Genomic DNA, 25,317 nt, shown 5'->3' on the forward strand with positions numbered 1-25,317 from the left:
AACATATCTACACGAAACAGGGAAAACACGTTAAGATATGCTCAAAATATGAAAACCTCTGAAACACAGGGTTTGCCATATGTTCTTCATCTCAAAACAACTGCTAAATATATGGTGACCGTCAATATAGACACAAGTGACGGACTTGTAAATGGAGCAACTGGTCAGCTGATGCTAATTGACCATTGCTTAGTGAATGGCTTAAATTTAGTAACGCGACTTTGGATTAAATTTTTTGAACCCACGGTTGGCACTATCGCCAGATCAAAGGTTCGGAATAGTCCCGATCCCGAATGGACTCCAATAGTAAAAGCCTCTCGAGTTTTTCAATGTGGAAGATCGGAGCATGCTTCTGTTGACCGAAAACAATTTCCAATTGTTCCTGCTGAGGCTATTACCATCCACAAAAGCCAAGGAGCAACATATAGCAAAGTCGCCGTGCATCTTAAAAGAGGCATCAAGCGAGCTTCGTTGTATGTTGGATGCAGCAGAGCCACTAGCGCATCAGGACTTTTTCTTCTAGGCGACTTTGTTCCTCCAACAAGATTTGGAGCTCAAAATGTCCAAGACGAACTTAAAAAGTTAAGAGAGGAAAAGTTTTTGACTACGCATTATGAGTTTGTGGTTAACAGAAACGAAGACATCTCCCTTTATTACCATAACGTTGAGTCTCTTCGAAGCCATCGCGAAGATATTTTTAACGACCCTATTATTTGTTGTTCAAATTTTCTTTGTTTTGTCGAAACTTGGACTCTTCCCAGCGAAGACTTTTCTTCACAAGGTTTCGACATAATAAGAAGAATTGATAGCAATCGATTGAATGGTATTGGCAAAAATGGAATTATGATTTATGCCAAACAAAATATTGCCGAAAATGTAGTTTTCTTGTTTGAGACAAATAAGTCTTTGAGCTCAAGAACTATATACCAATCAATTGCCTTCAAATATCTTAATACATCCTTCATTGTTGTTTATAGGAATCCAACGTTTCCTATAGCACAATTTCGTAATGAAGTTATGTCGGACGTAGAAAGGATACGCAGCTTAGAAAATAATAGCAAATTGGTTATTTTAGGAGATTTTAATATTTGCAGATCCACAACCACTGATCGACTTGAGGAAGCTTTAAATCAATTTAATCTAATTCCAATCAATAATTATGCAACCACGAAACATTTGACGCAAATTGATTGGATTTTTGCTGAAAGTGAGCTGGGGAATGCTGTTGCTCTTACATACAAAACGAGCTATAGTCATCATGATGGAATTTTTTTAAGTATAGATATTAAGATTTCTTTATTAATTTATTTATCAATTTAATAACTTATTTATTTATTTGAATTGTATATATTTAAGTGAAATAGAAATAGATTATTTATTGTTTAAAGATTGTGATAAATTTTTTATTTATAAAGTGCAATATAGATTAAGCTTTATAATATTTCCCTCTCGTGGATTGAGACCTTGTCGTGGTGAGGGGGCTGAGTATGTGAGGATTCATAATAAATATCACGGAAACCAGCATCAATCCTTTGTTTTAACTAATTCATAAAAAACAAGAAAGGAAAGTTAACTTCGGGCGGAGCCGAAGTTGATATACCCTTGCAGAATATTCTGTAAATTATATTCTTCAAAATTTGAATTGAACGTATCTACCTTTTTCAGCCACTTTTATAATGCAAGGGAGTGACAGTAACGGGCAGTAACGGTCATACAAATTACGACTGGGTTTACATGCTTTAGTTTACAACCCATTACTTTTTAGATAACAGAGACATTTTATTTAAAGAAATCCACGGGATTATCCCATTATAACTTGGTAAACAGGTCAAATTTGGCAAACGTTCAATTGGTTCAATGAACACGTGTAAGGGGCAGGAATTGTACAAAGATCCTGAACTTCGCAACCGGTAACGCAGGTATGAGTGGCTTTGTAACTGTACAATATCAGGTAATACCTTTTCTAGGACCAAAATTATTCATAACATTTAAATTGCACAACAGGTAGCACAGGTACATACAAAAACATGATTTTTTATTGCCTTTTTTAAAAGGGTCAAACTAGGGAACCTTTAAAGGATCTAGGGATAATTCTTTTTAATTTGGGATATTACCTAACTTGGCTATATATTTAGAAATCCTATATTCCGTAGATCAGTCAATGAAAAAATTTATCGAGTGACGACGTTACAAGTGCAAAAATATTTTTTACAAGTGATACAAATTATTTTTTACAAGTGATACAAATTATTTTTTACAAGTGATAAAAATTATTTTTTACAAGTGATACAAATTATTTTTTACAAGTGATAAAAATTAAATGTAATAGCGTGCTATTCGAAACACAAACTTTGGTAAGTACATTTTACTAATAACTTTCAAATTCTCATAAAATGGCATTCCATGCAGGTGATTTTATATATATATCATTTCATAATTTTTATTTTTTCATACAGCACTATAAAAAATGCCACGTGTATCACATTTGTCACAGGAGCAACGTCGCCAAGCTGCTTTAAGTCGCAGTAGAGCCCGCTATGAACGGAATGCGTCCCAAATAAGAGCTCGAAACTCTCAACATATCGCCAATGTTCGCGACAATAACCCTAACTTTCGGGAGGAAAGTCGTGCTCAGGATTCCACTGCCCGCGCGCAGCGGAGAAGAAGTGAAAGGGTTCGCAACCTTGAACGAATTCGGGACGCACAAGCGCATTCAAATCGCCGGGAGGACTCTGAGGAGCGAAGACAAGAGCAGTTGCGAAACACTGCTGAGCATGCGTCTCGGAGGACTAACCCAGAAATGCGTTCTGCGGAGCGTATTGAGGATGCTGCAAGACATTCGAATCGTCGACAGAACTCTGAGGAGCGAAGACAAGAGCAGTTGCGAAACACTGCTGAGCATGCGTCTCGGAGGACTAACCCAGAAATGCGTTCCGCGGATTCGGGACATGGATGCACATTCGATCCGTCGAGAGGACCCCGAGGAGCGAAGACGAGAGCAGTTGCGAAACACTGCTGAGCACTCTACTCGGAGGACTTTTCCGGAGTTTCGAATTCCTGAACGGATCCGGGACATGGATGCACACGCGATCCGTCGAGAGGACCCCGAGGAGCGACGACGAGAGCAGTTGCGAAACACTGCTGAGCACTCTAATCGGAGGACTATTCCGGAGTACCGAAATCCTGAACGGGTTCGGGACGCCGCAGCGCGTACTATTCGGCGAGAAGACACCGAGGAGCGGCGACAAGAGCAGGTGCAAAATACTGCTGACCATGCCACTCGGAGGAACAATCCCGAATTTCGAATTTCAGAGCGGATTCGGGACGCCGCAGCACGAGCTGCTCATCGCGAGGACCCAGAGGAACGTGCAAGGGAACAGGAAAGGAACACTGGAGAGCACCGACAGCGACGAAGGGATATGGAAGACAGGCAGCGAGAACGGGAAAGGGACGCCGATAACAGGAGAGCAACCAGGAGAAATCCCATCGCTAGATCACAGGAGCAACGGATTCGGGAAGAACAAATTCGGCAAATGGCAGAGGATCGATTATTAAACTTTAGGATGGACTCACAAAATCGACTGGATGCCTCCCAAAGGCAGTCGCAAAGAAACATGGACGCAAGAGCTCAACTTTCGGAGGATGAACTGGCACGGGAACGAGGACAACAGCGAAATAGGATTCGATCATCAGCGAGGGATCTGTACCACAGGAACATTAAGGAAGGCCCAACGGCTATTTGTATTTGCTGTGGAGGAACATGGTTCCGTTCGCAGGTAAGTGGATTATCAATCCTGGCTATCTCCTCTAAATTTCCTCTCCTAAACGTTGGCAACGCCTTTTATTTGTCAAGAAAATTTCCCAGTCCGTCCGGCAAATATAACTTTTGCCACACTTGTCGTCGTGCCATTTCTCTTGGTAAGCTCCCATCACTCTGCCTTTCTAATGGGTTCGATTTCCCAGAAATACCTGAGTGCTTAAATGGACTCACCTGCCTCGAAGAACGCCTTATTTCACCGAGAATCCCTTTTATGAGGATTATTTCCCTCGGCTATGAAAGGCAATGTGGAATCAGAGGGGCAGTGGTGAATGTTCCAATTTCAGTTCCCGATATTGTGACTGCGCTTCCACGCTCTTTCGACTCTACCCATGTCATCCAAGTCCATTTAAAAAGGAGACTAGAGTACGCTCACAATTTCATGACTGAAACTATTCGACCCGCTCGGGTCCTTGAAGCTGTACGGTACTTAGTAAGTACCGAGCTCTACAGAAAGCACAACATTTCACTAAACGAATCATGGCTAACAGAACTTCAAGGAATTAATGATATTCCTTTTATTGCGGACGAATCTGATCGCGAAGCAGTAGAGCAACTTCTTCACCAGCAGCACCACTCCCAAAATGCTTCAGAGCTCGAAGAAAATTTAAATCCCGGAGGCCATGAAACATTATTGGAAAATAATGATACTGCAATTCAGCGCATTGCATTGGCACCGGGTGAAGGCCGTCGGCCAACAAGCTTAACGCTTGACGAAGACGCAGAGGAACTTTCCTTTCCAACTATTTCTTGCGGAGAAATATTTAAAGGAAATACAACCTATGCGAAAAAGCCAGATCCCAAATCCGTTTTTACGACCGTCGTTGCGCTGTAGTTCCAAAAGTTTTATACATGTATAAATTTTACGAAATGCAGCGCATACAAAATTCAATTTCAATTGCTTTACGCAAAAAGTCAGGAGCGGTTACCGCTGGTAATCTGCGGGATGTATCATTTGTTGACCGTCTTGTGCAACATGATGATGGCTACCACATCCTGAAAGGCTTACGGTCTGCACCAGCTCATTGGGAGGCTGAGAAAAAAAAGTTATAGCCATGATTCGACAATTTGGGCTGCCAACGTTTTTTATAACCCTTTCCGCTGCTGAAACTAAGTGGAATGAACTTTTAGTTATCCTGTCTCTCCTATTGGATAATAGGGCTATAAGCGAGGAAGAAGCGGCAGCTCTTTCCAGCTCCGAAAAGGCTCGGTTAATCCGATCCGATCCAGTGACGTGCTCTCGATACTTCGATTACAGGTTGCGACAATTAATGAAATTGTTCAAAACCGATATTTTTGGGGAATTCAATCTTTCTCATTTTTATTGGAGAATCGAGTTCCAGCACAGAGGATCTCCACATTCTCATGGCATGTACTGGCTTGCTGGTGCTCCTAAGCTCGAAGACAACGAAAATACCGAGCAAGTAATAAACTTTATTGATAGGTTTATTACTACAAATGGAGACGATACTGAACTACAAGAAGTAATTCAGTATCAACGCCACAAGCATAGTGCTTCTTGCCTAAGAGAGTTACGCGGACAGGAGTTCTGCCGATTCAATATGCCATATCCTCCTATGCCCGAAACGCTTATTTTGCATCCAATAGAAGAAAACGAAGTCAATATTGAAGATCATAAAACTTTGTTTAAAAAAAATTAAGGAAGCTTTAAGGACCATTTCAAATGAAGACGCAGCTTTATTTAACAATTTTGATCATTTTCTGTCCCACCTTGAAACTAATTTTGAAGCCTACAAGCTAGCCTTACGTTCCAGCTTAAAAAAGCCACAAATTTTTCTTCGCAGACAATTCTCCGACCGACTGCTCAATGCTTATAATAGAGATATTCTAGGCTTGCACAGAGCTAATATGGATATTCAATTTATCCTAGATGCGTACGCCTGTTGTAGTTATATCATTAACTACATAAACAAATCAAACAGAGGCGTATCGCAGTTGCTCCGTGAAGCCATGGCAGAAATAAGCCATGGGAATATTTCTATTAAAAGGAAATTACAGCACCTAGGGAATAAGTTTATTAACGCAACAGAAATATCGGCCCAAGAAGCAGCTTACAATATTTTGGGTCTGCATATGTCGGAGGCAAGTGAAGGTACTATTTTTGTAAACACTTGCCATCCAGACAAACGAGTTCGATTGGCTCGCTCAAATGAAGAATTAGAGCGACTTCCAAACAACTCGGTGGATATTTTTGAGCGTAATATTCTTGACCGATATGTGCAAAGGCATGAGCAGTTGGAAGGAATTTGTTTAGCAGATTTCGCAGCTTGGTACAGATTTGTCAAGCGGATTGCACGATCTGCCGCTAATCATAGGGAAGACTATGATGAAGCAAATGATGTGGAGGTAGATGACGAAGATGAAGTTGCTGAGCAAAGTTATCCACTGATGGATGGGTCTGGTTGCGTTAAGAAACGTAGGCATCCCCTGATTCTAAGGTGGGTTCGCTTTAGCATAAACTCTTCACCTTGCGATTATTTCCGAGAGCATTTAATGCTCTTCTATCCTTGGCGAAATGAAGAAGCTGAACTTCTTTCCAACGACATTGAAAACACATTCCGAGTAAACCATGAAGCCATTAAGATAATGAAAAGGAACTATGATGTGTTTGATGATATGGAGTTAGAAAGAGTTCTGGAAGATTTGCAAGAGGATAGGGGAGATAATGCTCCTGATGCGGAAGAACCTGCCTCACAATTTTTAGACGAAGAGTTTAGAGCTTTGGCTGTACCAAATATAGAGCGGAACGTAAATATTCTTCAGGAGGACAATGCGATAAACAACCCTGAAGAAGACGGCGAACTTCAATTAATTAGACTCCCCCGTTAGTTTCCAATGATGACCTTTGCTCGCTAACTCGGTCCCTTAATTACAAACAAAGACTATATTATGCACATGTGATGCATAATGTTGTTAGTAAAAATATGTTTTACGAATATGTTGGTGGAGGGGCCGGTGTAGGAAAAAGCAGACTGATTTCTACCATCTATCAGTCTGTGACTTGGCGAGCAAATAAGCTTCCTGGTGCTACGGATTCAGCAAAGGTTTTATTATGTGCTCCGACTGGAAAAGCTGCTTTTGGAATTGGAGGACTGACTCTACATTCAGTGTTTTCTCTTCCAATTAATCAGGCTTCAGGTCCCTTAAGACCTTTAAGCAATGATAGTTTAAATACAATTCATTGCAAGTTGATTGATCTCCAACTGATTATAATTGATGAAATTTCTATGGTTGGTTCTAAAATGCTTTCATTTTTGGATCAACGGCTTCGTCAAATATTCCGAAGCCCTGACTTAAGTTTTGGTGGAAAATCAATTATAGTTTTTGGAGATCTAAAGCAGCTTTCCCCAGTTGGAGACAGTTGGATATTTTCGGAGAGGACAATTAATCCTTATAGCGTTTTAGCAGGAAATAGCTTATGGAACAACTTTAAGTATTTTGAGCTCACAGAAATAATGCGCCAAAGAGGCGACCATGCATTTGCTCAAGCCCTAAATCATTTATCTGAGGCTTGCATGACAATAGCAGATATAGAGCTCCTTAAACAAAGAGTGGTTTCACCCAGCGAAGTTCCTGATGATGCCATTCATTTATTTTCTTCTAACGAAGAAGTTAATAATTACAATTCCCTAAAACTAGCGCAAATTGGGACGGAAGAATTGGTTTCCACTGCTGTTGATACAGTGAAAACTGCGAACATATCTACACGAAACAGGGAAAACACGTTAAGATATGCTCAAAATATGAAAACCTCTGAAACACAGGGTTTGCCATATGTTCTTCATCTCAAAATAACTGCTAAATATATGGTAACCGTCAATATAGACACAAGTGACGGACTTGTAAATGGAGCAACTGGTCAGCTGATGCTAATTGACCATTGCTTGGTGAATGGCTCAAATTTAGTAACGCAACTTAGGATTAAATTTTTGAACCCACGGTTGGCGCTATCGCCAGATCAAAAGTTCGGAACAGTCCCGATCCCGAATGGACTCCAATAGTAAAAGCCTCTCGAGTTTTTCAATGTGGAAGATCGGAGCATGCTTCTGTTGACCGAAAACAATTTCCAATTGTTCCTGCTGAGGCTATTACCATCCACAAAAGCCAAGGAGCAACATATAGCAAAGTCGCCGTGCATCTTAAAAGAGGCATCAAGCGAGCTTCGTTGTATGTTGGATGCAGCAGAGCCACTAGCGCATCAGGACTTTTTCTTCTAGGCGACTTTGTTCCTCCAACAAGATTTGGAGCTCAAAATGTCCAAGACGAACTTAAAAAGTTAAGAGAGGAAAAGTTTTTGACTACGCATTATGAGTTTGTGGTTAACAGAAACGAAGACATCTCCCTTTATTACCATAACGTTGAGTCTCTTCGAAGCCATCGCGAAGATATTTTTAACGACCCTATTATTTGTTGTTCAAATTTTCTTTGTTTTGTCGAAACTTGGACTCTTCCCAGCGAAGACTTTTCTTCACAAGGTTTCGACATAATAAGAAGAATTGATAGCAATCGATTGAATGGTATTGGCAAAAATGGAATTATGATTTATGCCAAACAAAATATTGCCGAAAATGTAGTTTTCTTGTTTGAGACAAATAAGTCTTTGAGCTCAAGAACTATATACCAATCAATTGCCTTCAAATATCTTAATACATCCTTCATTGTTGTTTATAGGAATCCAACGTTTCCTATAGCACAATTTCGTAATGAAGTTATGTCGGACGTAGAAAGGATACGCAGCTTAGAAAATAATAGCAAATTGGTTATTTTAGGAGATTTTAATATTTGCAGATCCACAACCACTGATCGACTTGAGGAAGCTTTAAATCAATTTAATCTAATTCCAATCAATAATTATGCAACCACGAAACATTTGACGCAAATTGATTGGATTTTTGCTGAAAGTGAGCTGGGGAATGCTGTTGCTCTTACATACAAAACGAGCTATAGTCATCATGATGGAATTTTTTTTAAGTATAGATATTAAGATTTCTTTATTAATTTATTTATCAATTTAATAACTTATTTATTTATTTGAATTGTATATATTTAAGTGAAATAGAAATAGATTATTTATTGTTTAAAGATTGTGATAAATTTTTTATTTATAAAGTGCAATATAGATTAAGCTTTATAATATTTCCCTCTCGTGGATTGAGACCTTGTCGTGGTGAGGGGGCTGAGTATGTGAGGATTCATAATAAATATCACGGAAACCAGCATCAATCCTTTGTTTTAACTAATTCATAAAAAAAAATAAATCGACTACAGATTCAAAATGGAAAATAATATTTAATAAATCTATTTCTCAAAAGAAAAATTCGAGGGAATTTTATTGATTGATTTTATTGATTTATTGATGATGATAGCTATGATAGCCACATTCTATGAGTAAGTAAAAATTTTATTATATGTACCAGTGCTCAATAACAATTCTAAAAGTTAAGATTGAAGAACACACCAACGTTATCTCATTTCTAAACGTTCAGGTATATAGCAGCTATACGATATAGCCAGTCCCATCTTTCTAACTTAAGAAACACTAAAGCTATGGCATATCCGATCAATCAGTTATATGCCAGCTATCGGATATAGTCGCATCGGTTGGCCGAAAATAAAACCCATAGAAAATCCCAATTTCCTAACTTTACTAACACCAAAGTTAGGGAATTTGCGATCATTCAGTTATATGGCAGCTATAGGATATAGTCGGCCGATCCTTATGAAATTTGGTAGGTCGGATTAATTGGCCAAAAAAAAACCCATAGAAAATCCCAACTTCCTAACTTTACTAACACCAAAGTTATGGAATTTGCGATCATTCAGTTATATGGCAGCTATAGGATATAGTCGGCCGATCCTTATGAAATTTGGTAGGTCAGATTGATTGGCCAAAAATAAAACCCATAGAAAATCCCAATTTCCTAACTTTACTAACACCAAAGTTAGGGAATTTGCGATCATTCAGTTATATGGCAGCTATAGGATATAGTCGGCCGATCCTTATGAAATTTGGTAGGTCGGATTAATTGGCCAAAAAAAACCCATAGAAAATCCCAACTTCCTAACTTTACTAACACCAAAGTTATGGAATTTGCGATCATTCAGTTATATGGCAGCTATAGGATATAGTCGGCCGATCCTTATGAAATTTGGTAGGTCAGATTGATTGGCCAAAAATAAAACCCATAGAAAATCCCAACTTCCTAACTTTACTAACACCAAAGTAATGGAATTTGCGATCATTCAGTTATATGGCAGCTATAGGATATAGTCGGCCGATCCTTATGAAATTTGGTAGGTCAGATTGATTGGCCAAAAATAAAACCCATAGAAAATTCCAACTTCCTAACTTAACAAACACCAAAGTTATGGCATTTCCGATCAATCAGTTATATGGCAGCTATAGGATATAGTTGGCCGATCCAGGCCGTTCCGACTTATATACTGCGTGCAAAGGAAAGAAGGGTGTGTACAAAGTTTCAATTCCATATCTTTAAAACTGAGAGACTAGTTTGCGTAGAAACAGACAGACGGACAGACGGACAGACGGACAGACAGACGGACAGACGGACAGACGGACAGACGGACATGCTTATATCAACTCAGGAGGTGATCCTGATCAAGAATATATATACTTTATAGGGTCGGAGATGTCTCCTTCACTCCGTTGCACACTTTTGACCAAAATTATAATACCCTCTGCAAGGGTATAAAAATAAATCGACTACAGATTCAAAATGGAAAATAATATTTAATAAATCTATTTCTCAAAAGAAAAATTCGAGGGAATTTTATTGATTGATTTTATTGATTTATTGATGATGATAGCTATGATAGCCACATTCTATGAGTAAGTAAAAATTTTATTATATGTACCAGTGCTCAATAACAATTCTAAAAGTTAAGATTGAAGAACACACCAACGTTATCTCATTTCTAAACGTTCAGGTATATAGCAGCTATACGATATAGCCAGTCCCATCTTTCTAACTTAAGAAACACTAAAGCTATGGCATATCCGATCAATCAGTTATATGCCAGCTATCGGATATAGTCGCATCGGTTGGCCGAAAATAAAACCCATAGAAAATCCCAATTTCCTAACTTTACTAACACCAAAGTTAGGGAATTTGCGATCATTCAGTTATATGGCAGCTATAGGATATAGTCGGCCGATCCTTATGAAATTTGGTAGGTCGGATTAATTGGCCAAAAAAAAAACCCATAGAAAATCCCAACTTCCTAACTTTACTAACACCAAAGTTATGGAATTTGCGATCATTCAGTTATATGGCAGCTATAGGATATAGTCGGCCGATCCTTATGAAATTTGGTAGGTCAGATTGATTGGCCAAAAATAAAACCCATAGAAAATCCCAACTTCCTAACTTTACTAACACCAAAGTAATGGAATTTGCGATCATTCAGTTATATGGCAGCTATAGGATATAGTCGGCCGATCCTTATGAAATTTGGTAGGTCAGATTGATTGGCCAAAAATAAAACCCATAGAAAATCCCAACTTCCTAACTTAACAAACACCAAAGTTATGGCATTTCCGATCAATCAGTTATATGGCAGCTATAGGATATAGTTGGCCGATCCAGGCCGTTCCGACTTATATACTGCGTGCAAAGGAAAGAAGGGTGTGTACAAAGTTTCAATTCCATATCTTTAAAACTGAGAGACTAGTTTGCGTAGAAACAGACAGACGGACAGACGGACAGACAGACGGACAGACGGACAGACGGACAGACGGACATGCTTATATCAACTCAGGAGGTGATCCTGATCAAGAATATATATACTTTATAGGGTCGGAGATGTCTCCTTCACTCCGTTGCACACTTTTGACCAAAATTATAATACCCTCTGCAAGGGTATAAAAATAAATCGACTACAGATTCAAAATGGAAAATAATATTTAATAAATCTATTTCTCAAAAGAAAAATTCGAGGGAATTTTATTGATTGATTTTATTGATTTATTGATGATGATAGCTATGATAGCCACATTCTATGAGTAACTAAAAATTTTATTATATGTACCAGTGCTCAATAACAATTCTAAAAGTTAAGATTGAAGAACACACCAACGTTATCTCATTTCTAAACGTTCAGGTATATAGCAGCTATACGATATAGCCAGTCCCATCTTTCTAACTTAAGAAACACTAAAGCTATGGCATATCCGATCAATCAGTTATATGCCAGCTATCGGATATAGTCGCATCGGTTGGCCGAAAATAAAACCCATAGAAAATCCCAATTTCCTAACTTTACTAACACCAAAGTTAGGGAATTTGCGATCATTCAGTTATATGGCAGCTATAGGATATAGTCGGCCGATCCTTATGAAATTTGGTAGGTCGGATTAATTGGCCAAAAAAAAAACCCATAGAAAATCCCAACTTCCTAACTTTACTAACACCAAAGTTATGGAATTTGCGATCATTCAGTTATATGGCAGCTATAGGATATAGTCGGCCGATCCTTATGAAATTTGGTAGGTCAGATTGATTGGCCAAAAATAAAACCCATAGAAAATCCCAACTTCCTAACTTTACTAACACCAAAGTAATGGAATTTGCGATCATTCAGTTATATGGCAGCTATAGGATATAGTCGGCCGATCCTTATGAAATTTGGTAGGTCAGATTGATTGGCCAAAAATAAAACCCATAGAAAATCCCAACTTCCTAACTTAACAAACACCAAAGTTATGGCATTTCCGATCAATCAGTTATATGGCAGCTATAGGATATAGTTGGCCGATCCAGGCCGTTCCGACTTATATACTGCGTGCAAAGGAAAGAAGGGTGTGTACAAAGTTTCAATTCCATATCTTTAAAACTGAGAGACTAGTTTGCGTAGAAACAGACAGACGGACAGACGGACAGACGGACAGACAGACGGACAGACGGACAGACGGACAGACGGACATGCTTATATCAACTCAGGAGGTGATCCTGATCAAGAATATATATACTTTATAGGGTCGGAGATGTCTCCTTCACTCCGTTGCACACTTTTGACCAAAATTATAATACCCTCTGCAAGGGTATAAAAATAAATCGACTACAGATTCAAAATGGAAAATAATATTTAATAAATCTATTTCTCAAAAGAAAAATTCGAGGGAATTTTATTGATTGATTTTATTGATTTATTGATGATGATAGCTATGATAGCAACCCTGAAGAAGACGGCGAACTTCAATTAATTAGACTCCCCCCGTTAGTTTCCAATGATGACCTTTGCTCGCTAACTCGGTCCCTTAATTACAAACAAAGACTATATTATGCACATGTGATGCATAATGTTGTTAGTAAAAATATGTTTTACGAATATGTTGGTGGAGGGGCCGGTGTAGGAAAAAGCAGACTGATTTCTACCATCTATCAGTCTGTGACTTGGCGAGCAAATAAGCTTCCTGGTGCTACGGATTCAGCAAAGGTTTTATTATGTGCTCCGACTGGAAAAGCTGCTTTTGGAATTGGAGGACTGACTCTACATTCAGTGTTTTCTCTTCCAATTAATCAGGCTTCAGGTCCCTTAAGACCTTTAAGCAATGATAGTTTAAATACAATTCATTGCAAGTTGATTGATCTCCAACTGATTATAATTGATGAAATTTCTATGGTTGGTTCTAAAATGCTTTCATTTTTGGATCAACGGCTTCGTCAAATATTCCGAAGCCCTGACTTAAGTTTTGGTGGAAAATCAATTATAGTTTTTGGAGATCTAAAGCAGCTTTCCCCAGTTGGAGACAGTTGGATATTTTCGGAGAGGACAATTAATCCTTATAGCGTTTTAGCAGGAAATAGCTTATGGAACAACTTTAAGTATTTTGAGCTCACAGAAATAATGCGCCAAAGAGGCGACCATGCATTTGCTCAAGCCCTAAATCATTTATCTGAGGCTTGCATGACAATAGCAGATATAGAGCTCCTTAAACAAAGAGTGGTTTCACCCAGCGAAGTTCCTGATGATGCCATTCATTTATTTTCTTCTAACGAAGAAGTTAATAATTACAATTCCCTAAAACTAGCGCAAATTGGGACGGAAGAATTGGTTTCCACTGCTGTTGATACAATGAAAACTGCGAACATATCTACACGAAACAGGGAAAACACGTTAAGATATGCTCAAAATATGAAAACCTCTGAAACACAGGGTTTGCCATATGTTCTTCATCTCAAAACAACTGCTAAATATATGGTGACCGTCAATATAGACACAAGTGACGGACTTGTAAATGGAGCAACTGGTCAGCTGATGCTAATTGACCATTGCTTAGTGAATGGCTTAAATTTAGTAACGCGACTTTGGATTAAATTTTTTGAACCCACGGTTGGCACTATCGCCAGATCAAAGGTTCGGAATAGTCCCGATCCCGAATGGACTCCAATAGTAAAAGCCTCTCGAGTTTTTCAATGTGGAAGATCGGAGCATGCTTCTGTTGACCGAAAACAATTTCCAATTGTTCCTGCTGAGGCTATTACCATCCACAAAAGCCAAGGAGCAACATATAGCAAAGTCGCCGTGCATCTTAAAAGAGGCATCAAGCGAGCTTCGTTGTATGTTGGATGCAGCAGAGCCACTAGCGCATCAGGACTTTTTCTTCTAGGCGACTTTGTTCCTCCAACAAGATTTGGAGCTCAAAATGTCCAAGACGAACTTAAAAAGTTAAGAGAGGAAAAGTTTTTGACTACGCATTATGAGTTTGTGGTTAACAGAAACGAAGACATCTCCCTTTATTACCATAACGTTGAGTCTCTTCGAAGCCATCGCGAAGATATTTTTAACGACCCTATTATTTGTTGTTCAAATTTTCTTTGTTTTGTCGAAACTTGGACTCTTCCCAGCGAAGACTTTTCTTCACAAGGTTTCGACATAATAAGAAGAATTGATAGCAATCGATTGAATGGTATTGGCAAAAATGGAATTATGATTTATGCCAAACAAAATATTGCCGAAAATGTAGTTTTCTTGTTTGAGACAAATAAGTCTTTGAGCTCAAGAACTATATACCAATCAATTGCCTTCAAATATCTTAATACATCCTTCATTGTTGTTTATAGGAATCCAACGTTTCCTATAGCACAATTTCGTAATGAAGTTATGTCGGACGTAGAAAGGATACGCAGCTTAGAAAATAATAGCAAATTGGTTATTTTAGGAGATTTTAATATTTGCAGATCCACAACCACTGATCGACTTGAGGAAGCTTTAAATCAATTTAATCTAATTCCAATCAATAATTATGCAACCACGAAACATTTGACGCAAATTGATTGGATTTTTGCTGAAAGTGAGCTGGGGAATGCTGTTGCTCTTACATACAAAACGAGCTATAGTCATCATGATGGAATTTTTTTTAAGTATAGATATTAAGATTTCTTTATTAATTTATTTATCAATTTAATAACTTATTTATTTATTTGAATTGTATATATTTAAGTGAAATAGAAATAGATTATTTATTGTTTAAAGATTGTGATAAATTTTTTATTTATAAAGTGCAATATAGATTAAGCTTTATAATATTTCCCTCTCGTGGATTGAGACCTTGTCGTGGTGAGGGGGCTGAGTATGTGAGGATTCATAATAAATATCACGGAAACCAGCATCAATCCTTTGTTTTAACTAATTCATAAAAAAAATAAATCGACGACAGATTCAAAATGGAAAATAATATTTAATAAATCTATTTCTCAAAAGAAAAATTCGAGGGAATTTTATTGATTGATTTTATTGATTTATTGATGATGATAGCTATGATAGCCACATTCTATGAGTAAGTAAAAATTTTATTATATGTACCAGTGCTCAATAACAATTCTAAAAGTTAAGATTGAAGAACACACCAACGTTATCTCATTTCTAAACGTTCAGGTATATAGCAGCTATACGATATAGCCAGTCCCATCTTTCTAACTTAAGAAACACTAAAGCTATGGCATATCCGATCAATCAGTTATATGCCAGCTATCGGATATAGTCGCATCGGTTGGCCGAAAATAAAACCCATAGAAAATCCCAATTTCCTAACTTTACTAACACCAAAGTTAGGGAATTTGCGATCATTCAGTTATATGGCAGCTATAGGATATAGTCGGCCGATCCTTATGAAATTTGGTAGGTCGGATTAATTGGCCAAAAAAAAAACCCATAGAAAATCCCAACTTCCTAACTTTACTAACACCAAAGTTATGGAATTTGCGATCATTCAGTTATATGGCAGCTATAGGATATAGTCGGCCGATCCTTATGAAATTTGGTAGGTCAGATTGATTGGCCAAAAATAAAACCCATAGAAAATCCCAACTTCCTAACTTTACTAACACCAAAGTAATGGAATTTGCGATCATTCAGTTATATGGCAGCTATAGGATATAGTCGGCCGATCCTTATGAAATTTGGTAGGTCAGATTGATTGGCCAAAAATAAAACCCATAGAAAATCCCAACTTCCTAACTTAACAAACACCAAAGTTATGGCATTTCCGATCAATCAGTTATATGGCAGCTATAGGATATAGTTGGCCGATCCAGGCCGTTCCGACTTATATACTGCGTGCAAAGGAAAGAAGGGTGTGTACAAAGTTTCAATTCCATATCTTTAAAACTGAGAGACTAGTTTGCGTAGAAACAGACAGACGGACAGACAGACGGACAGACGGACAGACGGACAGACGGACAGACGGACAGACGGACATGCTTATATCAACTCAGGAGGTGATCCTGATCAAGAATATATATACTTTATAGGGTCGGAGATGTCTCCTTCACTCCGTTGCACACTTTTGACCAAAATTATAATACCCTCTGCAAGGGTATAAAAATAAATCGACTACAGATTCAAAATGGAAAATAATATTTAATAAATCTATTTCTCAAACGAAAAATTCGAGGGAATTTTATTGATTGATTTTATTGATTTATTGATGATGATAGCTATGATAGCCACATTCTATGAGTAAGTAAAAATTTTATTATATGTACCAGTGCTCAATAACAATTCTAAAAGTTAAGATTGAAGAACACACCAACGTTATCTCATTTCTAAACGTTCAGGTATATAGCAGCTATACGATATAGCCAGTCCCATCTTTCTAACTTAAGAAACACTAAAGCTATGGCATATCCGATCAATCAGTTATATGCCAGCTATCGGATATAGTCGCATCGGTTGGCCGAAAATAAAACCCATAGAAAATCCCAATTTCCTAACTTTACTAACACCAAAGTTAGGGAATTTGCGATCATTCAGTTATATGGCAGCTATAGGATATAGTCGGCCGATCCTTATGAAATTTGGTAGGTCGGATTAATTGGCCAAAAAAAACCCATAGAAAATCCCAACTTCCTAACTTTACTAACACCAAAGTTATGGAATTTGCGATCATTCAGTTATATGGCAGCTATAGGATATAGTCGGCCGATCCTTATGAAATTTGGTAGGTCAGATTGATTGGCCAAAAATAAAACCCATAGAAAATCCCAACTTCCTAACTTTACTAACACCAAAGTAATGGAATTTGCGATCATTCAGTTATATGGCAGCTATAGGATATAGTCGGCCGATCCTTATGAAATTTGGTAGGTCAGATTGATTGGCCAAAAATAAAACCCATAGAAAATCCCAACTTCCTAACTTAACAAACACCAAAGTTATGGCATTTCCGATCAATCAGTTATATGGCAGCTATAGGATATAGTTGGCCGATCCAGGCCGTTCCGACTTATATACTGCGTGCAAAGGAAAGAAGGGTGTGTACAAAGTTTCAATTCCATATCTTTAAAACTGAGAGACTAGTTTGCGTAGAAACAGACAGACGGACAGACGGACAGACAGACGGACAGACGGACAGACGGACATGCTTATATCAACTCAGGAGGTGATCCTGATCAAGAATATATATACTTTATAGGGTCGGAGATGTCTCCTTCACTCCGTTGCACACTTTTGACCAAAATTATAATACCCTCTGCAAGGGTATAAAAATAAATCGACTACAGATTCAAAATGGAAAATAATATTTAATAAATCTATTTCTCAAAAGAAAAATTCGAGGGAATTTTATTGATTGATTTTATTGATTTATTGATGATGATAGCTATGATAGCCACATTCTATGAGTAAGTAAAAATTTTATTATATGTACCAGTGCTCAATAACAATTCTAAAAGTTAAGATTGAAGAACACACCAACGTTATCTCATTTCTAAACGTTCAGGTATATAGCAGCTATACGATATAGCCAGTCCCATCTTTCTAACTTAAGAAACACTAAAGCTATGGCATATCCGATCAATCAGTTATATGCCAGCTATCGGATATAGTCGCATCGGTTGGCCGAAAATAAAACCCATAGAAAATCCCAATTTCCTAACTTTACTAACACCAAAGTTAGGGAATTTGCGATCATTCAGTTATATGGCAGCTATAGGATATAGTCGGCCGATCCTTATGAAATTTGGTAGGTCGGATTAATTGGCCAAAAAAAAAACCCATAGAAAATCCCAACTTCCTAACTTTACTAACACCAAAGTTATGGAATTTGCGATCATTCAGTTATATGGCAGCTATAGGATATAGTCGGCCGATCCTTATGAAATTTGGTAGGTCAGATTGATTGGCCAAAAATAAAACCCATAGAAAATCCCAACTTCCTAACTTTACTAACACCAAAGTAATGGAATTTGCGATCATTCAGTTATATGGCAGCTATAGGATATAGTCGGCCGATCCTTATGAAATTTGGTAGGTCGGATTAATTGGCCAAAAAAAAACCCATAGAAAATCCCAACTTCCTAACTTTACTAACACCAAAGTAATGGAATTTGCGATCATTCAGTTATATGGCAGCTATAGGATATAGTCGGCCGATCCTTATGAAATTTGGTAGGTCAGATTGATTGGCCAAAAATAAAACCCATAGAAAATCCCAACTTCCTAACTTAACAAACACCAAAGTTATGGCATTTCCGATCAATCAGTTATATGGCAGCTATAGGATATAGTTGGCCGATCCAGGCCGTTCCGACTTATATACTGCGTGCAAAGGAAAGAAGGGTGTGTACAAAGTTTCAATTCCATATCTTTAAAACTGAGAGACTAGTTTGCGTAGAAACAGACAGACGGACAGACGGACAGACGGACAGACAGACGGACAGACGGACAGACGGACAGACGGACAGACGGACATGCTTATATCAACTCAGGAGGTGATCCTGATCAAGAATATATATACTTTATAGGGTCGGAGATGTCTCCTTCACTCCGTTGCACACTTTTGACCAAAATTATAATACCCTCTGCAAGGGTATAAAAATAAATCGACTACAGATTCAAAATGGAAAATAATATTTAATAAATCTATTTCTCAAAAGAAAAATTCGAGGGAATTTTATTGATTGATTTTATTGATTTATTGATGATGATAGCTATGATAGCCACATTCTATGAGTAAGTAAAAATTTTATTATATGTACCAGTGCTCAATAACAATTCTAAAAGTTAAGATTGAAGAACACACCAACGTTATCTCATTTCTAAACGTTCAGGTATATAGCAGCTATACGATATAGCCAGTCCCATCTTTCTAACTTAAGAAACACTAAAGCTATGGCATATCCGATCAATCAGTTATATGCCAGCTATCGGATATAGTCGCATCGGTTGGCCGAAAATAAAACCCATAGAAAATCCCAATTTCCTAACTTTACTAACACCAAAGTTAGGGAATTTGCGATCATTCAGTTATATGGCAGCTATAGGATATAGTCGGCCGATCCTTATGAAATTTGGTAGGTCGGATTAATTGGCCAAAAAAAAAAACCCATAGAAAATCCCAACTTCCTAACTTTACTAACACCAAAGTTATGGAATTTGCGATCATTCAGTTATATGGCAGCTATAGGATATAGTCGGCCGATCCTTATGAAATTTGGTAGGTCAGATTGATTGGCCAAAAATAAAACCCATAGAAAATCCCAACTTCCTAACTTTACTAACACCAAAGTAATGGAATTTGCGATCATTCAGTTATATGGCAGCTATAGGATATAGTCGGCCGATCCTTATGAAATTTGGTAGGTCAGATTGATTGGCCAAAAATAAAACCCATAGAAAATCCCAACTTCCTAACTTAACAAACACCAAAGTTATGGCATTTCCGATCAATCAGTTATATGGCAGCTATAGGATATAGTTGGCCGATCCAGGCCGTTCCGACTTATATACTGCGTGCAAAGGAAAGAAGGGTGTGTACAAAGTTTCAATTCCATATCTTTAAAACTGAGAGACTAGTTTGCGTAGAAACAGACAGACGGACAGACGGACAGACGGACAGACAGACGGACAGACGGACAGACGGACAGACGGACATGCTTATATCAACTCAGGAGGTGATCCTGATCAAGAATATATATACTTTATAGGGTCGGAGATGTCTCCTTCACTCCGTTGCACACTTTTGACCAAAATTATAATACCCTCTGCAAGGGTATAAAAATAAATCGACTACAGATTCAAAATGGAAAATAATATTTAATAAATCTATTTCTCAAAAGAAAAATTCGAGGGAATTTTATTGATTGATTTTATTGATTTATTGATGATGATAGCTATGATAGCCACATTCTATGAGTAAGTAAAAATTTTATTATATGTACCAGTGCTCAATAACAATTCTAAAAGTTAAGATTGAAGAACACACCAACGTTATCTCATTTCTAAACGTTCAGGTATATAGCAGCTATACGATATAGCCAGTCCCATCTTTCTAACTTAAGAAACACTAAAGCTATGGCATATCCGATCAATCAGTTATATGCCAGCTATCGGATATAGTCGCATCGGTTGGCCGAAAATAAAACCCATAGAAAATCCCAATTTCCTAACTTTACTAACACCAAAGTTAGGGAATTTGCGATCATTCAGTTATATGGCAGCTATAGGATATAGTCGGCCGATCCTTATGAAATTTGGTAGGTCGGATTAATTGGCCAAAAAAAAAACCCATAGAAAATCCCAACTTCCTAACTTTACTAACACCAAAGTTATGGAATTTGCGATCATTCAGTTATATGGCAGCTATAGGATATAGTCGGCCGATCCTTATGAAATTTGGTAGGTCAGATTGATTGGCCAAAAATAAAACCCATAGAAAATCCCAACTTCCTAACTTTACTAACACCAAAGTAATGGAATTTGCGATCATTCAGTTATATGGCAGCTATAGGATATAGTCGGCCGATCCTTATGAAATTTGGTAGGTCAGATTGATTGGCCAAAAATAAAACCCATAGAAAATCCCAACTTCCTAACTTAACAAACACCAAAGTTATGGCATTTCCGATCAATCAGTTATATGGCAGCTATAGGATATAGTTGGCCGATCCAGGCCGTTCCGACTTATATACTGCGTGCAAAGGAAAGAAGGGTGTGTACAAAGTTTCAATTCCATATCTTTAAAACTGAGAGACTAGTTTGCGTAGAAACAGACAGACGGACAGACGGACAGACAGACGGACAGACGGACAGACGGACATGCTTATATCAACTCAGGAGGTGATCCTGATCAAGAATATATATACTTTATAGGGTCGGAGATGTCTCCTTCACTCCGTTGCACACTTTTGACCAAAATTATAATACCCTCTGCAAGGGTATAAAAATAAATCGACTACAGATTCAAAATGGAAAATAATATTTAATAAATCTATTTCTCAAAAGAAAAATTCGAGGGAATTTTATTGATTGATTTTATTGATTTATTGATGATGATAGCTATGATAGCCACATTCTATGAGTAAGTAAAAATTTTATTATATGTACCAGTGCTCAATAACAATTCTAAAAGTTAAGATTGAAGAACACACCAACGTTATCTCATTTCTAAACGTTCAGGTATATAGCAGCTATACGATATAGCCAGTCCCATCTTTCTAACTTAAGAAACACTAAAGCTATGGCATATCCGATCAATCAGTTATATGCCAGCTATCGGATATAGTCGCATCGGTTGGCCGAAAATAAAACCCATAGAAAATCCCAATTTCCTAACTTTACTAACACCAAAGTTAGGGAATTTGCGATCATTCAGTTATATGGCAGCTATAGGATATAGTCGGCCGATCCTTATGAAATTTGGTAGGTCGGATTAATTGGCCAAAAAAAAAACCCATAGAAAATCCCAACTTCCTAACTTTACTAACACCAAAGTTATGGAATTTGCGATCATTCAGTTATATGGCAGCTATAGGATATAGTCGGCCGATCCTTATGAAATTTGGTAGGTCAGATTGATTGGCCAAAAATAAAACCCATAGAAAATCCCAACTTCCTAACTTTACTAACACCAAAGTAATGGAATTTGCGATCATTCAGTTATATGGCAGCTATAGGATATAGTCGGCCGATCCTTATGAAATTTGGTAGGTCAGATTGATTGGCCAAAAATAAAACCCATAGAAAATCCCAACTTCCTAACTTAACAAACACCAAAGTTATGGCATTTCCGATCAATCAGTTATATGGCAGCTATAGGATATAGTTGGCCGATCCAGGCCGTTCCGACTTATATACTGCGTGCAAAGGAAAGAAGGGTGTGTACAAAGTTTCAATTCCATATCTTTAAAACTGAGAGACTAGTTTGCGTAGAAACAGACAGACGGACAGACGGACAGACGGACAGACAGACGGACAGACGGACAGACGGACAGACGGACATGCTTATATCAACTCAGGAGGTGATCCTGATCAAGAATATATATACTTTATAGGGTCGGAGATGTCTCCTTCACTCCGTTGCACACTTTTGACCAAAATTATAATTCCCTCTGCAAGGGTATAAAAATAAATCGACTACAGATTCAAAATGGAAAATAATATTTAATAAATCTATTTCTCAAAAGAAAAATTCGAGGGAATTTTATTGATTGATTTTATTGATTTATTGATGATGATAGCTATGATAGCCACATTCTATGAGTAAGTAAAAATTTTATTATATGTACCAGTGCTCAATAACAATTCTAAAAGTTAAGATTGAAGAACACACCAACGTTATCTCATTTCTAAACGTTCAGGTATATAGCAGCTATACGATATAGCCAGTCCCATCTTTCTAACTTAAGAAACACTAAAGCTATGGCATATCCGATCAATCAGTTATATGCCAGCTATCGGATATAGTCGCATCGGTTGGCCGAAAATAAAACCCATAGAAAATCCCAATTTCCTAACTTTACTAACACCAAAGTTAGGGAATTTGCGATCATTCAGTTATATGGCAGCTATAGGATATAGTCGGCCGATCCTTATGAAATTTGGTAGGTCGGATTAATTGGCCAAAAAAAAACCCATAGAAAATCCCAACTTCCTAACTTTACTAACACCAAAGTTATGGAATTTGCGATCATTCAGTTATATGGCAGCTATAGGATATAGTCGGCCGATCCTTATGAAATTTGGTAGGTCAGATTGATTGGCCAAAAATAAAACCCATAGAAAATCCCAACTTCCTAACTTTACTAACACCAAAGTAATGGAATTTGCGATCATTCAGTTATATGGCAGCTATAGGATATAGTCGGCCGATCCTTATGAAATTTGGTAGGTCAGATTGATTGGCCAAAAATAAAACCCATAGAAAATCCCAACTTCCTAACTTAACAAACACCAAAGTTATGGCATTTCCGATCAATCAGTTATATGGCAGCTATAGGATATAGTTGGCCGATCCAGGCCGTTCCGACTTATATACTGCGTGCAAAGGAAAGAAGGGTGTGTACAAAGTTTCAATTCCATATCTTTAAAACTGAGAGACTAGTTTGCGTAGAAACAGACAGACGGACAGACGGACAGACAGACGGACAGACGGACAGACGGACATGCTTATATCAACTCAGGAGGTGATCCTGATCAAGAATATATATACTTTATAGGGTCGGAGATGTCTCCTTCACTCCGTTGCACACTTTTGACCAAAATTATAATACCCTCTGCAAGGGTATAAAAATAAATCGACTACAGATTCAAAATGGAAAATAATATTTAATAAATCTATTTCTCAAAAGAAAAATTCGAGGGAATTTTATTGATTGATTTTATTGATTTATTGATGATGATAGCTATGATAGCCACATTCTATGAGTAAGTAAAAATTTTATTATATGTACCAGTGCTCAATAACAATTCTAAAAGTTAAGATTGAAGAACACACCAACGTTATCTCATTTCTAAACGTTCAGGTATATAGCAGCTATACGATATAGCCAGTCCCATCTTTCTAACTTAAGAAACACTAAAGCTATGGCATATCCGATCAATCAGTTATATGCCAGCTATCGGATATAGTCGCATCGGTTGGCCGAAAATAAAACCCATAGAAAATCCCAATTTCCTAACTTTACTAACACCAAAGTTAGGGAATTTGCGATCATTCAGTTATATGGCAGCTATAGGATATAGTCGGCCGATCCTTATGAAATTTGGTAGGTCGGATTAATTGGCCAAAAAAAAAACCCATAGAAAATCCCAACTTCCTAACTTTACTAACACCAAAGTTATGGAATTTGCGATCATTCAGTTATATGGCAGCTATAGGATATAGTCGGCCGATCCTTATGAAATTTGGTAGGTCAGATTGATTGGCCAAAAATAAAACCCATAGAAAATCCCAACTTCCTAACTTTACTAACACCAAAGTAATGGAATTTGCGATCATTCAGTTATATGGCAGCTATAGGATATAGTCGGCCGATCCTTATGAAATTTGGTAGGTCAGATTGATTGGCCAAAAATAAAACCCATAGAAAATCCCAACTTCCTAACTTAACAAACACCAAAGTTATGGCATTTCCGATCAATCAGTTATATGGCAGCTATAGGATATAGTTGGCCGATCCAGGCCGTTCCGACTTATATACTGCGTGCAAAGGAAAGAAGGGTGTGTACAAAGTTTCAATTCCATATCTTTAAAACTGAGAGACTAGTTTGCGTAGAAACAGACAGACGGACAGACGGACAGACGGACAGACAGACGGACAGACGGACAGACGGACATGCTTATATCAACTCAGGAGGTGATCCTGATCAAGAATATATATACTTTATAGGGTCGGAGATGTCTCCTTCACTCCGTTGCACACTTTTGACCAAAATTATAATACCCTCTGCAAGGGTATAAAAATAAATCGACTACAGATTCAAAATGGAAAATAATATTTAATAAATCTATTTCTCAAAAGAAAAATTCGAGGGAATTTTATTGATTGATTTTATTGATTTATTGATGATGATAGCTATGATAGCCACATTCTATGAGTAAGTAAAAATTTTATTATATGTACCAGTGCTCAATAACAATTCTAAAAGTTAAGATTGAAGAACACACCAACGTTATCTCATTTCTAAACGTTCAGGTATATAGCAGCTATACGATATAGCCAGTCCCATCTTTCTAA

The 25,317-nt window shown here is 37.6% G+C and overlaps 1 protein-coding gene across 1 annotated transcript in view; it reads left to right on the forward strand.

Annotated features, from left to right (window-relative positions):
- The window catches only part of LOC123037334 (trichohyalin-like), a 94,576-nt gene that overhangs the window by 27,454 nt on the left and 41,805 nt on the right, over positions 1 to 25,317 (forward strand). The window contains exons 4-5 of the mRNA XM_044457452.1: positions 3,174 to 3,776; positions 6,074 to 6,586. Of these exons, the coding sequence (XP_044313387.1) occupies positions 3,174 to 3,776; positions 6,074 to 6,586 (1,116 nt within the window). The remainder of the gene's footprint in view (positions 1 to 3,173; positions 3,777 to 6,073; positions 6,587 to 25,317) is intronic.

Source organism: Drosophila rhopaloa, unplaced genomic scaffold, assembly GCF_018152115.1.
Source record: "Drosophila rhopaloa isolate 14029-0021.01 unplaced genomic scaffold, ASM1815211v1 contig_158, whole genome shotgun sequence".
In the NCBI taxonomy this organism is placed as follows: domain Eukaryota; kingdom Metazoa; phylum Arthropoda; class Insecta; order Diptera; family Drosophilidae; genus Drosophila; species Drosophila rhopaloa.